This window comes from Macaca mulatta, chromosome 10 (genome assembly GCF_049350105.2).
Source record: "Macaca mulatta isolate MMU2019108-1 chromosome 10, T2T-MMU8v2.0, whole genome shotgun sequence".
Lineage (NCBI taxonomy): Eukaryota > Metazoa > Chordata > Mammalia > Primates > Cercopithecidae > Macaca > Macaca mulatta.
In genome coordinates this window covers 9,333,416-9,347,933 of record NC_133415.1, presented here as the reverse complement: position 1 = coordinate 9,347,933, position 14,518 = coordinate 9,333,416, and the positions used below count along the sequence as shown (strand labels likewise).

Genomic DNA, 14,518 nt, shown 5'->3' with positions numbered 1-14,518 from the left:
ACAGAATAAAAGTAGAAATCAACAAGAGGAATTCTGGGAACTATAGAAACACGTGAAAATTAAACAATATGCTCTGGAATGACCAGTGGTTCAAGGAAGAAATTAGGAAGGAAATTTGGCTGGGCACAGTAGCTCACACCTGTAATCCCAGCACTCTGGGAGGCTGAGGCAGCCAGATGACCTGAGATCAGGAGTTTGAGACCAGTCTGGCCAACATGGTGAAAACCCCGTTTCTACAAAAAATAAAAAATTAGCAGAGCATGGTGGCATGTGCCTGCAGTTCCAGCTACTAGGGAGGCTGAGATGGGAGGATTGCTTGAACCCGGGAAGTCAAGGCTGCGGTGAGCCCTGATGGCATCACTGCACTCCAGCCTCGGTGACAGAGCAAGACTCTGTCTCAAGAAAACAAACAAAAAAACCACACACACACACACACACACACAGATGCTCAAACTAGTATCATTTTGCTGTTAGAGCCAAGAGGGGTGGCCTGTGTAGTAAAAACAGCGGAAGCCATTCCTTGCACAATGCAAACCATTGGACCAAGAGTCCAAACTGACTCTTGACAGGCTGTTGGGAGATATCTGCTAAGGCCTTGGAATGTCCTGCCTGAAATAGTGCCTTTGTACATAGCTGGGGCCTTGGATCATACAACACAGTTTATGCCAACAATGTGACCGGGGGTGGGGCCCTTGGCCTGTATCCATCTGACTTCAGGAGGGGCTAGAGACTGAGTAACTGAGGTCAGCCATGTTGGGGGGCTCAAGCCTAGGTTTTTGTGTCCCAACAAAAACCCTGGACACCAAGGCTCAGGTGAGCTTCCATGGCTGGCAGTGCTCTCTACATCACTTGCTGTTGGGGGAGAATTAAGCACTGCCTGTAGGAGTCCACCAGGAAAGAGAGCTACAGCCTCAGCCTGGTTATTCTGGACTGTGGCCCCGTGCCTTTCATCTTTGCTGACTTTAATCTGTACGCTTCTCTGTAATAAACTGTAACAGGAAGGATAATAGCTTTTCTAGGTCTGTGAGACCTTCTAGCAAATCACCGAACCTGAGGGTGGTCTGGGGGACCACAACACAGTCTCCCACCCTAGCCAGGGAATGGGCTGATTCCTGGCATATGCCTATTCATATCCACCCAGCCAAGACATATGCATGGACTTTGTTGCCAAGCCAGGCAGCCAGTGATGGGTCTCTGGGCGTGACGTGGGGGTAGGCTGTCGCCTGCTGAGAATCACTATGCCTGTATCTCAAGTAAAGTCAGGTGTCCAGGTAAGAATGAATGAGGTGAGGCCAGTCTCGGTGGCTCACACTTGTAATCCCAGCACTTTGGGAGGCTGAGGGTGGTGGGTCGCCTCAAGTCAGGAGTTTGAAACCAGACTGGCCAACATGGCGAAACCCATCACTACTAAAAAGACAAAAATTAGCCAGGGGGGGTAACGGGTGCCTGTAATCCCAGCTACTCGGGAAGCTGATGCACGAGAATTGCTTGAACTCGGGAGGTGGAGGTTGCAATGAGCTGAGACTGCACCACTGCACTCCAGCCTGGGTGACAGAGCAGACTCCATCTCCAAAAAAAAAAAAAAAAAAAGAATGAGGTGACAGGGTGACAGGTGAGGGGTGAGCGCTGACATCAGGCAGGTGACTCAACACAACCAGGACCTTGGCAGGGGCCCAGAATGGATTCAGAAACCAAGTGGGAGCCACTAGATTCATTTTCTGTACAACAGGGTCCCAGCTGAGGAGCAAGTTGGGGGGGCTTGATGCGGGCACAGCACAAAGCTCGTAGGGGGAAGGGGTCACCAGAAAGCCAACGACATGAGAGTGGCTGGGCCGGGGCCGTCCGGCGGGCACCGAGAAGCTGAAGCGCTGCAGCAGGCAGGTGAAGAAGAGGAAGAGCTCCATGCGGGCCAGGGGCTCCCCGAGGCATGCCCGGCGGCCTGTGGGGAGGGGAGGGGAGGGGTGTCAGTGAGCCTGCCTCCCGGGCAGGACCCCTGCAAGATTCCACAGAAGGGGACAGGGAGCCGGGCTCCCCACAGGCACCTGCTGAGAAAGGCAGGAAGGCCTCTGGCTTCACAAAGCGGCCCTGAGCATCCAGGAAGTGTTCGGGGTGGAAGCGGAAGGGCTTCTCCCAGATGGCCTCATCCTTCAGCACCGATGACAGGTTGGTGAAGAGCGTCGTCCCCTGGGCAGGAGATGCAGAGTGAGAGCGGGGACTGGGCTCTAGGATGGTGGGACCCCTGCCACCAAACGCACGGGGGACACACACTGCCTGGCACACAGCTGGACTCTGTCAACTAGTCCGGCACCCGAGAAGCTCCTGAGCACCCTCTATGACCCCATGGCAGGGCGCAGTCACACCTCCTGGGGGTGCCCACACTGCCCCCTCTCCCTACAGGCACTGGGGTCCTCCAATATTCTGGCAGGTCCTGATCTGTCTTCCCTACTAGACTGGGGCTCTGTATGGACAGGCCAGCCCTGCCTATACTCTGCACTCCACACCCAGGCTGGGACAGTTGATGTGGTGGCATTGAGGACTGGGTGGCAAGGGTTCCTAGACTGGGCCCACCTGGCAGTGGCCATGCTGGGGCTACCACCAGGGGCTGGTGCTGAGCTGGGGTGAGGAGGGCTCCAGGCCTACCTTAGGGATGAGGAAGCCCTGCACTTCGATGTCACGGGATGTCATGTGGGGCATATTCAGGGGAACAATGTCCCCAAAGCGCTGCACCTCGTGAATCACGGCAGTGGTGTAGGGCATGCGAGCCTGGTCACGCATCTCTGGTCGCCGCACCTGCCCTATCACGTCGTCGATCTCCTGTTGGACACGGCCTGGACAGACATGCGTCCCCACAATGGGTCAGCACTCAGGGGACCAGCCCTGACCCTCTCCTGCCTCCTGTGTTGGAGGAGGTCAGGCTTACAGGAGACTGGTCAAGCCTGTGCTGGGAGCCCCGGGTGTCCCAGCTAAGCTCAGGGGCTCCCGCCTGTACCCTTCCTCCCTCGCCCCCTGCACTCGGCCCCAGCTGGACTCACGCTGCACATCCGGGCGCAGGACCATGAGCAGGAGGCCCCAGGCCAGCGTGGTCGAGGTGGTCACCATCCCAGCAGAGAACAGGTCAGCCACCACCATGCGCAGGTTCTCTTCATTGAAGCTGCTCTCGGGGTTCCCCTTGGCCTGAGCAGGGCCGAGAGGGTACTTGGGGACACAGCGGGAAAGCCCCCAAATGTCCTCCCATTCTGCACCTGTCAGCCCAGGTGCCACTCACCAGGTAATCCAGCGGCCCCACCTTTTGCCTGGCCACTCCTCATTCCTCCCAGGAGCTCAACCCACCACCCTTGGTCCTCACCATGGCAGCCGCTCTCACCTTCTCCATCTCTGCCAGGAAGGCGTCAGTCAGGTCTCGGGGTGGCTGAGCTGGGTCCCAGGTCATCCTGTGCTCGGTCAGCAGCTCATCCAGCTGGGTCAGGAAAGCCTTTTGGGAGCGTAGGACCTTGCCAGCCAGCCCAGGGATGCGCAGGAGGAGGGGGACGGCATTCAGCACCTACACCAGACACAGAACGGGGTCTCCATCTCTCCTGTGCTCTGTGTTCACCTGGACCAGTCTCGGGCCCCAGCTGTCTCCAGGGAAGACCCAGGGCCGGCCTGTCTCCACCACTGACCTCCCCAAGTTCCTCCTCAAGTACCAGCCTCCACCCTCTCTCCTTGCCTTGGGCTGCCAGAGGAGAAATCTAAAATAAAAATCTCTAATGTGGACAGGAGGCACAGGGTCCTTGGCCTTTCTTGGTGCCCCCTAACCCAGGCACATCTCTCCCCTGACGGTGTCTGAGATTTCTCCTCCTCCTCCAGGCCCTTCCTCTAGCAGTGAGCTCTCCTGGAATATCCTTTCCCAAACCCTTCTATGCAAACCTGCTCCTCTGAGGCCCCGCTGCAGCCCGGGCACCTCTCAGGAGCTCGCCCTGCAGAGACCCTGCGGTCCCTCGCTCCGCACCTCGCGCAGGAAGCCCGACTCCTCCTTCAATCCCTCCTGTGCTAGGTTTAGCAGCCTGAGGAAGCGAGGGTCGTCGTACTCAAAGCGGCACCCGCAGGTGAGGGAGGCAATTACGTTGCTCGCCGCTTTGTCCAGGAGGCCATTGGGGCGAAAGGGGCATCCTGGGGGCGGGAGATGCGGGTCAGGGGTCGCTTTCCCCGTCCCCCACCTTCCCAGTTCCCGCCTTGTGCCCCTCTGCCCATCACCCACCGGCTTGGTCGGCGAAGGCGGCACAGAGGCAGGCGGCCTCCTCGGTCACCCACTGCTCCAGCGACTTCTTGCCCAGGCCCAAGTTGCGCAAGGTAGACACGGAGAAGCGCCTCTGCTCGCGCCACGCGGGGCCATAGCGCGCCAGGAACACCCCTGGGGGTGGGATGGACACGTGGGCATGGCCATGAAGGCCTTGGCCCCGCCCTCCACCACCCACTACAACCCTGTGGTTTTCCTGGTCTTCCGTGGTCCCTGTGGTCCCTTGCTGCATCCAGCAGGGCACCGGGCCTGCTCTTTGCTCACCTACCTTGCTTGGGTCTTGGCCCCACCTTGGCTCTTCCGACCCTGACTGCCTTTCCACTCAGGGAAGATCCCGCCCGCCCCGCCCTGCCCATATTGAGCCGGCAGCACAGCTGGGACACGGGCTTCCAGTTGGGAAAGGCTCGGGCTGCTCTTAACCAGGATCCTGGCAGGTCTGTGCAGTTGCCCCACCCACTCACCACAAGCCCCGCCTCCTCCCGCCCACACACTCGCACCTCCCCAGTGGAAGTGGTTTCCCTGTCCGCTGTCCCCAACCCACTCTCTGGCCTTTTTCTGTGTCCCAACTCCACGACCCCGCGCCCTCTCGGCACAGCTTGGGCTACGGTCACCGCCCACTCAGGGCCCACGGAAACGAGGTGTCTGTCCCCCACCGCCGCTTGCCTTGGGAGCGCGGCCCGATGCCCAGGACCTGGTAGATGGGCACAGGCGGGCGGTCGGCAGTGTCCTCGCCGCAGGTCACCAGCGCCTCGCGCACGGCCGCCAGCCCATTGAGCACGACCACCGGCGTCCAGGCCAGCTGCAGGCTGAACACGTCCCCGAAGCGGCGCCGCAGCTGTAGAGGGAGGGTCAGGGCCTCCGTCAAGCCAGGGTCCCCCCAGACTGCAGGTCCTAGTCCCAAGTGAGCCTTGGGCGACCCCCGGGGCTACCAGGAGTGAGCAGGTGCAAGGAGGAGACCCGGCCTCCTGATCCTGGGGCGTGGGGGTCACACCTTCTACGATGGAGGAACTCAGTTTGAATGCGTCACCCAGCTGTGACTTTGCAAGAGTCACCGAAATTGCCAATAGGCCCCAGTTAGCATCCCATTTTACAGCTGATGGTCCATGCCGGTGAGCAGTGAGGCCTGAAGACCCACAGTGCAAAAGGTTTGAACCGGGTCACTATATCCCTTCATCCTCGATTTCTAACTTACTCATTTCTTTTTTTTTTTTTTTTTTTTTGAGACGGAGTCTCGCTCTGTAGCCCAGGCTGGAGTGCAGTGGCCGGATCTCAGCTCACTGCAAGCTCCGCCTCCCGGGTTCACGCCATTCTCCGGCCTCAGCCTCCAGAGTAGCTGGGACTACAGGCGCCCGCCACCTCGCCCGGCTAGTTTTTTGTATTTCTTAGTAGAGACGGGGTTTCACGGTGTTAGCCAGGATGGTCTCGATCTCCTGACCTCGTGATCCGCCCGTCTCGGCCTCCCAAAGTGCTGGGATTACAGGCTTGAGCCACCGCGCCCGGCCAACTTACTCATTTCTTTAGACCATGTCTGGCTCTGTCACCCAGGTTGGAGTGCAATGTTACGATCTTGGCTCACTGCAACCTCCACCTCCCAGGTTCAAGCAATTCTCCTGCCTCAGTCTCCCGAGTAGCTGGGATTACAGGTGCCCGCCACCGCACCCAGCTAATTTTTGTATTTTTAGTAGAGACAGGTTTCACCATGTTGGCCAGGCTGGTCTCGAACTCCTGACCTTGTGATTCCCCCGCCTCAGTCTCCCAAGATGCTGGGATTACAGGTGTGAGCCACCGTGCCCAGCCATTGATTTGTTATTTATTCATTTATTTAGACATTGTGTGGCTCTGTCACCCAGGTTGCAGTGCAATGGCACAATCTCCGCTCACTACAACCTCTGCCTCCTAGGTTCAAGCAATTCTGCCTTAGCCTCCCGAGTAGCTGGGATTAAAGGCATGTACCACTGTGCCCAGCTAATTTTTTGTATGTTTAGTAGAGACGGGGTTTCGCCATGTTGGCCAGACTTGTCTGGAACTCCTGACCTCAGGTGATCCATCCACCTTGGCTTCCCTAAGTGTTGGGATTACAGGTGTGAGGCACCACGCGCAGCCTGATTTCCTAATTTAAACGGCACATAGGACCCTCACTTGTCTTCCATTCCCAGGGCCTTTCCTTCTGGTGTCAGCAGAAGGGACTTTGTACTCCATAACATATGCTGCCCAATGGGATTGCACGCCCATTGCCAAGTCCAGCCCCACCTCCAGGCCCTTGCCCCACTTCTTCTTGGCCTTTGGAAAATCTCATCTTTCATGCCATGCATAAATGCCCTCCCCCAGGAAGTCCCTCAAATCTGCTTCCCCTTCTCAGCCTGGCTTCTGGTCCAGACACGTTTGCTGGTGGTGGAGGATACTTAGGATGTCTGCCACCCCCCAGGACCTCCTCCCTCACCTGGTCGAAGCAGTATGGTGTGTTCTTGAAGTCCACATGCAGCAGGTTGCCCAGCCCCGGCAGTGGCAGGGGACCTGGCGGGTAGCGTGCAGCCCAGCGTTGGCGCCGGTGCATCAGGTCCACCAGGAGCAGGAAGATGGCTACTGTCATGGCCAGGGGCACCAGTGCATCCAGCCCCATGACTGCCTTGCTGCCCACTGGGCTCCTCTAGACACACCTGGCTCCCCCACCCCACCAGCCACAGAGGACCAGGCAGGACACTCTCAGCACATGAAGTGCATGATCATTCCCTTATAAAGGAAACTGATCATGGCCTTTGCCCTCTGCTGTGAGCCAACCTGCTGTGTTGACTGTGCTGCCAGTGGGTGCAGGGTTAGGCCAGGGTGGGTAGGGGCTGCTCCAGAGGTCCTTGACCCTGCTGCTTGCTCTTGGTGCCTACCCAGGTTAGGGTGATGGGTGAGAAGTGACCTGGCATGAGCTCCACCCAAGCTGGCGATATGGGTTGTACTGGGTGCTGAGCTGTGTACTGGGAGCATAGCGGGAAGGCTGTGAGTGGACCAATGCCCCACTGTAATCACGACCTTGAGGAGCAGGAAGGTAACATAGCTGACATGAGAAGCCAGTGGTACCATGAGGGTCATGGGGACTCCGCCCCAGGCTGGAACAGGACTTTCTGGGAAGGATTCATGGAGAACTTTGTCTAGCTGACTGAGGGGCTGCCTAGCACTGTAGGCCACAGCACTGGCAGTGGGAAAAAGCCACCCCTGGAATTTCCTGTGCAGGTGGCCTGAGGGGCAGCAGGAGGCCGGCAGCTGGAGCCTAGGTCTTTTCAGGTCTGGATGAAGACTGGATCTGGGGAACAAAAGGCAGGGAGAACAGTTTATTTAAAATATAAAAAAAAAAAAAAATTAAAAAGTTTTTTTGAGAGACAGGGGCTTGCTCTGTTGCCCACGCTGGAGTGCAGAGGTGTGATCAAAGCTCACTGCAGCCTCAAACTCCTGTGCTCAGTCAAGAGATCCTCCTATTTTCGCCTCCCAAGTAGCTGGAACTACAGGTGCACACCATTATGCTTGGCTAATTTTTTTGTTGAGATGGGTTCTCACTATGTTGCCCACTCTGGTCTTGAACTTCTGGCTTCAAGTGATCCTCCTGCGTTGGTCTCCCAAAGTGTTGGGATTAGAGGCATGAGCCACCTGACCCAACAGAAGTTTTGAGGCCACTCAACTGACAAAGAGAGCAAGACCCATGTCCATCTGGGGACTTCTCAGATCTGGCTTGTGGCCTCCCAAATTGGCCTCAACTGAATGAATGTTCCTGTCCTATGTGGCAGCACCCTTCTACCTCGGACTGTGAGATAATCAAGGTGCAGGGACCGGTGGCCCTTTATACATTACCTGTATGCACTCTTGGCCTTTTGAGGTGTCAGACCCCCCGCTCAAGCAGTCATCATGATTGGGGTATGAATGGCAGGGACAGGCATGCCTGCAACGTAGGCAGTGTCCTCCCGAGTGCCCTCTTTACCAGCCAGAGGCCTGTAATTCAAGATACAGCAGCATGAGGAAAACCTTCGATAATGATGCCTATGGCCTTTTCCAATCATTGTGCACCTGTGGCTTCCATTGATAGGGCACTTATGTGCCAGAAACTGCTGGTCAGACTGTGTGTGCTCCAGCTCATTAATCCTCCCACAGCCCCCTAAGGAGGTGGTTTTATGGTCCCCAAGGCAGAGACCGAGGTTCAGAGATTACGTAACAAGGTTCAAGTCACAGAGCGGTGTTAGAGTACACGTCTAAAGTATATGCTGAGCTACTACTCTATACTGTTTGGACATTACATTCTATTAATGGTCAGTATAGAAGTTTCTGGGATTATTTTTAGGGAACAGATCCAACCTGCCTTCCCTCAACAATGGGACTGCTTGTGTCACGGTGAAAAGTGCACTGTGCCCTGGCAGGCCCTCTGGACGTTGCCAAGTGAGATGGTGTGAAAATACATCAGCAAGTGGTAGACTAGGAAACTCCGGGCTCATTCTCCTGGAGAGCTCAGGGTTAACAAAGCTATAGGAACCAAAACATCATTGTGAGAATTCTAGAGACTAGTTAGGACGCTGCAATGCCAGCTGACGCAGAGCCAGGAAGGGACTGCACTGGAAGGGTAGTAAAGTTGAGCATTTTACTTGTTCTTGCCCTTCCCCCTGCCAGGCACAGCAATGCCACTGGGAGGGACCCTCCAATTCCCAGCTCCTCCCATGGGACAGGTTTCTGTTGGTTGGGTCTGACTCATCCCCGAGTGCTGAGTGGCAGGGTCTGCCCTCAGAGCAGCACCTCTGAGTTTCCACAGCTGCAAGGGGGTGGGATTATGGGCAGTGGAATAGTTATCTCTGGGTATCCTGGAGGGGATTGGTGCCTGGATCCCCGGTAAATACTGAAATCCAAGGATGCTCAAGTTCCTTATGTAAAATTGCATAGTATACCTATGCATATGCTCCTGTATACTTTAAATCATCTCTAGATTATTTATAATACCTAATACAGTGTAAATACTACGTAAATAGTTGCTATACTGTACTGCTCTTATTTGTATTTTTAGTTGTTATGCTTTTTTTCCAAGTATCTTCGATGTGTGGCTGAGTTTGTGGATGTGGAGCCTGTGGGTACTGAGGGCTGCCTGTACCCTAGAAACAGAGATGGAAAGTCCAGGGGCAGGATGGGCCTGCAGGGGGGCAGTTTAATGGGTAAAGTTTCAGTTTCATAAAATGAAAAAGTTCTGAAGATTGGTTGCACAACAATGTGAACACACTTAACACCACTAAACTGTACCATAACTGTTATGATGGTAAATTTTTTTAGCCACAATTTAAAAACTTTTAAAGTTATTCAAAAAATAAATGGCCACATACACACCTGTTAGAATGGCTTAAATCCAGAACACTGACACCACCAAATGCTGGCAAGGATGTGGACCATCAGGAACTCTCATTCATTGCTGGTGGGAGTACAAAATGGTACAGATACTTTGGAAGACAGTTTGGCAATTTCTTTTCCATTCTTCAATTTTTTTTTTTTTTTTTTTTTTTTTTTGAGTCTCAGTCACTCTGTTACCCAGGCTAGGAGTGCAGTGGTGTGATCTCAGCTCACTGGAACCTCTGCCTTCTAGGTTCAAGCAATCCTCCCACCTCAGCCTCCCGAGTAGCTGTGACTGCAGGCATGAACCATGTCCAGCTGATTTTTGTACTTTTAGTAGAGACAGGGTTTCACCATGTTGGCCAGGCTGGTCTCAAACTCCTGACCTCAGGTGATCCAGACAGTTTGGCAATTTTTTACAAAACTAGACATACTCTTACCATTCAATCCACCAACTGTGCTTCCTGTACTTACCCAAAGGAGTTGAGACCTTATGCCCACACAAAAACCTGCAAAGGGATGTTTACAGCAGCTTCATCTTTAGTTGTCAGAACTTGAAAGCAACCAAGATGTTCTTCAGCAGGTGAATGGATAAACTGTGGTACAGCCAATGGAATTATTTATCACTAAAAAGAAACAAGCTATCAAGTCATGAAAAGACATGGTTGAACCTTAAATGCACATTACTAAGTGGATGAAGCCAATCTAAAAAGGCTACCTACTATATAATCTCAACTATATGACACTTTGGAAAAGGCGTAACTTTGGAAAAAGGCTCAGTAGTGAGGGACTGGGGGGAAGGAAGAATGAACAGTGGGACAGAGGATCCCTGGGGCAGTGAAACTACTCTGGATAATGGTGGGTCCACGTCTTTTTTTTTGAGACAGGATTTTGCTGTTGCCCAGGCTGGAGTGTGGTGGCGCGATCACGGCTCACTGTAGCCTCGATCTCCTGGGCTCAAGCGATTCTCCCATCTCAGCCTCCCAAATAGCTGAGACTACAAGCATGCATCATCACGCCTGGCTAATTTTTGTATTTTTATGTAGAGAGGGGGTTTTGCCCAGGCTGTTCTCGAATTCAAGCCTTGATCTGCCCACCTGAGCCTCCCAAAATGCTGGGATTATAGGCATGAGCCACCACACCCTGCCAGATCCAGGTCTTCACACACTTGTCAAAAGCCATAAAATGTACACCACCAGGAGTGGCCCCTAGTATAAACTATGGACTTTGAGTGATAACAATGTATCCATCAGTTGTAACAAATGTGCCACTCTGGATGGGATGTTGATAGAGGGGAAGGTATGCATATGGGGGTAAGGGGTTATATAGGAACTCTCTGTACCTTCAGCTTAATCCTGCTGTGAACATAAAACTGCTTTAACAAAATCAATTAAAACACTGAAGGAACTAAAAGGCACTTGAGCAGTTGAGGCGAACTGCAGAAGGCAGAAGCGAGTCAGGAGGCATGTGCATATCACTGCCACTCCCCAGTGAAGGTCATTTCTGAAGTCAATTTAAGGAAAGACCTAGAACAATCGCAAGTACTCCACTCAAGCCAATCAAAAGGGGACAAAACAATAAAAGGCAAAATGACAAACATTTGCTGTCAGGAAAATATTTTCCTCAAGATATGTATTTTTCAAGTTTTGTGGTTTAGCCCTTGACACCTGAAATCTATCATTTTAACTGTATTAATGCCAAGACCAGAAGGATAATGCAACTAGCTCAAAAAAGCCATCATTTCTATGCAGGTCCTGTTCAGTTGCCCAAGCTTGGTCCTATGGCCGACACAATGCACCCACCCACACCTCCATCCTGGCGGAGTGAAATGAGAAATGGACTGCTTCATGTAGCGATTAAAACACCATTAATCTGCCATTTTGCTGCCCTAAATTGATGAACACAGAACTCATTTATAATTGCTTATTTCTACTTCACAACATTCCTCCCAGTATTTCTACTCTCTAAAAAAGTCCATTAACATTCCATTATTTTTTTATAACCCTTAATGTTGATTGGAAATATGTCCTCATATCAACTTGAATAAATCTGACTGTCCCCATACACTGGCCACACTCCACCTGCCCAGAGGAGTGGCGGAGGAACCCTGAATTTTGTTTGCTTCCCAACTGCGTGGCCATCGAGAGGCTAGGAATGGGGCAGACCGGATCTGATCGTGGCCTCCTCTGGAGAACCAGAGCTGCCCTTTGGGGGTGAGAATGGGAGAAGGAAGAGACGCATTCGCTTTAAATTAAACAAAAGAAGGAAACAAGGTTAAAATGAAGTTTATTTTTTTTTGATTTTTTGATTTTTTTTGTTTTTTGTTTTTTTAAATAAAACTGTTTGTGAAACAGCTATTTTATCCCCATGGCAGAGTGACCCCTGAAAGATGCACTAACCCCTTCTTAAGGCCATAACAAGATTTTTTTGTACTTTTTTCTTTTTTTAAAACTCAGATATTTAAAAATTATACAATTTACAAAACAAAACAAAACAACACAACATAAAGAATCACGTAGCATGGGGCTGCCTATCTGACAGGTCCTCTTTTCCTTTATAAAAATGAAAGCAAAAAGAAAAAGGGGCTAAATGGGTGTTCCTGGTCAGCTTAACCCACTCTGATCACAGCGACAGTCCCTCCCCATCCCTGCCTACAGCTCACACTGCCGGCTCTGGCAGCACAGGCCTGGGCCTCCTCTCATCCCCACGGGTACCTGTGGGTCAGGGCACAGCTGCCTGGAATGTGCTGAGGACAGGGGGCCCCAGAGGAGGGTCCTCCCTCGGTTTTGCTGCTGCTGTGTACACTTAGGGTCCTCACCAGCCACAGTGACCCAGGACACAGCTATGACCTCAGGCATCTGCCAATTTCACCCCCAAAAAGTTAAAAAAAATAAATAAATAGTGTTTCTGGAAATGAAAAAAAATTATTTTTGTGTTTAAACATCATCCCCCTGCTCTTGAAAACATGGACCGTCCCTATATTTCCCCCTCCCCCTAAAACCTTCCCACTTTGAGACAAATTAATGACAAAAGGATGGTTCTGGTGTGGTTTTCCTGCTTTTTCAATCCTGGGTCTAGTGTTTTCTGAACTGGTGTGAGACAGGCTAAAGATGAAAGCCACACACACCCCGTCCTTTATGAGATGAGGGTTTGTTCAGTTCAATTTCACATTTAAATTTCACTTGTCATCAGAACAAATTTGGAGATCTTTAACTAGATAATTTTAAAATAGAATCAAAAGGGATAGCGCACCTTTCATTTAAACAAAGTCTTTCCAGACTAAAAATAGATTTATATATATATATTTTTTATCCCTCCCTTTTAATTCCCCCCACCCTTTCCCCGTCATCCCACCCCTCCCCCCTCCCCCCACATTGTCACTATGGAGATTGTGTCCATGGAAACAGCCATTCCAACGTCTTGGGTCTTTCTTTCCCGTGGTGTCACCGGTTTGAGTGTGATGTGAGAACTTAGGAAGGAAGTGCTGGCATGGGCAGGCACGCGGGGCGGGGCGGGGCAGGGTGTGGCTGCACGGTAGGACGATTTCCATTCCATCACGAGTGTCCACCACCTTCTCATCTCCACAGTCTCACCTGGAAGACAAGGGACAGACACTGAAGGCCAGGAGCCTCCACAGGGTCCACCACCAACAGCCGCTGTTCCATGGTACCCCTGGGACCTTTCAGTAGGAAGCCTGCACTCAGACCCCTCTGTAGATGTGCTGCTGGTGTGGGACACACCCAAGACCAATGCTGGGGCCACTGTGTGGCTTTGGATCTGGAATGTGATTAAAGGCAGCAATGACCTAGTGGGGGTGCTGGGGCCAGACTTTGAGGGCTCCTCAGGGTGTATCTGCCTTCCTAGTGCATAAAGGAACCAGGACAGCAGAGAACTCCCTGACCTCAGGGCAAGCCCCCAATTGTGGGGCAGCTGGTGGGGTTTTGCCAGTGTCGGACCCCAGCTGTGACTGAAACCTACAGTACCTGGTCAATCTGTGGAAGAACCTTCTCGAAGTCCGCCTCTTAGGACAATTTCACAGTTGCCTCTAGTCGACACAGCTAGCTGTTTTTGAGACAAATCTCACTCTGTCGCCTCGGCTCCCTGCAGCCTTGACCGGAGCTCAAGCAATCCTCCCACCTCAGCCTTCCAAGTAGCTGGGACTACCAGGTACATGCCACCATCCTCAGCTAATGACAAAGTTTTTTTTTTTTGAGACAGAATCTTGCTGTTGCCCAGACTGGACTGCAGTGATACGATCTTGGCTCACTGCAGCCTCCGCCTCCTGGGTTCAAGTGATTCTCGTGCCTCAGCCTCCAGAATAGCTGGGATCACAGGTGCACACCACCACACCCGGCTAATTTTTGTATTTTTAGGAGAGATGTGGTTTCACCATGTTGGTCAGGGTGGTGATCTGCCCACCTCGGCCTCCTGAAGTGCTGGGATTACAGGCATGAGCCACTAGGCCTGGCCCACAGTCAGTTCTTCATGCTTAAAAAGAATGCTCTTCCCATGGCCTCTAACAGGGAGGGCAGGATTTCTGAGGCTCAGACAGAGCGGGACTATGTTAATCCTCTCGACCTTTCAGGAGCCTGAGAACCCTAGGTCTCCCATCCCCAGGCTGGGGGGCTTCTCTCCTCTTCCAGCCCAGGTGCAGAAGGGGATTCTGATGGCCCACATAGGACAGATAGATTATACCAAAGGTCCCTGTGGAATGCTTCATGGGCCATCCTATATGGAAAGGTCTCAAAGAGAAACAGCAGTTTCCAAGGAATCAGTCCAGTAAAATTTCACCAGAAACCAGAAGTGATGGCAGCCTCGCCCCTCCTTCACTTGCTATCTGCCAATCACTGTGCTTAAGACTGTCACTGGGGCTCACCTAACTGCTTCCTCAAGCCCAAT

At 52.5% G+C, this 14,518-nt stretch overlaps 2 protein-coding genes across 9 annotated transcripts in view; both read right to left on the bottom strand.

Annotated features, from left to right (window-relative positions):
* Nucleotides 1–443: 443 nt before the first annotated feature.
* Nucleotides 444–9,913, bottom strand: CYP2D6 (cytochrome P450 family 2 subfamily D member 6). Of its 2 annotated transcripts, none has more exons than XM_077949524.1 (10): nucleotides 8,111–9,913; nucleotides 6,717–7,568; nucleotides 4,940–5,111; nucleotides 4,238–4,390; nucleotides 3,989–4,149; nucleotides 3,347–3,541; nucleotides 3,033–3,174; nucleotides 2,641–2,828; nucleotides 2,043–2,184; nucleotides 444–1,939 (listed from the first exon to the last, which is right to left on the bottom strand). In XM_077949524.1, exons 2-10 carry the CDS (start codon nucleotides 6,894–6,896, stop codon nucleotides 1,356–1,358), a joined length of 1,917 nt encoding a protein of 638 aa, XP_077805650.1. In that variant the 5' UTR covers nucleotides 6,897–7,568; nucleotides 8,111–9,913; the 3' UTR covers nucleotides 444–1,355. The 2 variants fall into 2 exon arrangements, with proteins under 2 accessions (XP_077805650.1, XP_077805651.1); XM_077949525.1 differs by having other exon boundaries at nucleotides 3,365–3,541.
* A 1,975-nt stretch (nucleotides 9,914–11,888) lies between these two features.
* TCF20 (transcription factor 20) overlaps nucleotides 11,889–14,518 on the bottom strand; it is a 187,201-nt gene continuing 184,571 nt past the window's right edge. For 4 of the 7 annotated variants that reach the window (XM_077949462.1, XM_077949464.1, XM_077949465.1 and 1 more), the window contains exon 6: nucleotides 12,908–13,212. Coding sequence is in view for 3 of the 7 variants with exons in the window: in XM_077949465.1 (XP_077805591.1) it covers nucleotides 12,965–13,212 (248 nt within the window). In the remaining 4 variants the exon portion in view is untranslated. Of the gene's footprint in view, nucleotides 13,213–14,518 lie in introns of all 7 variants that reach the window. The other 3 variants (XM_077949463.1, XM_001107318.5, XM_015150495.3) reach the window with 1 other exon arrangement.

Coding starts and splice junctions, on each gene's coding strand:
- CYP2D6 (XM_077949524.1), bottom strand. CDS start 6,896: ATGGGGCTGGATGCACTGGTGCCCCTGGCCATGACAGTAGCCATCTTC. Junction 3,175..3,346: donor AGGTGAGAGCGGCTGCCATG/GTGAGGACCAAG, acceptor GGCCCTGCTCAG/GCCAAGGGGAACCCCGAGAG. Junction 2,829..3,032: donor CCTGCGCCCGGATGTGCAGC/GTGAGTCCAGCT, acceptor ATGTCTGTCCAG/GCCGTGTCCAACAGGAGATC.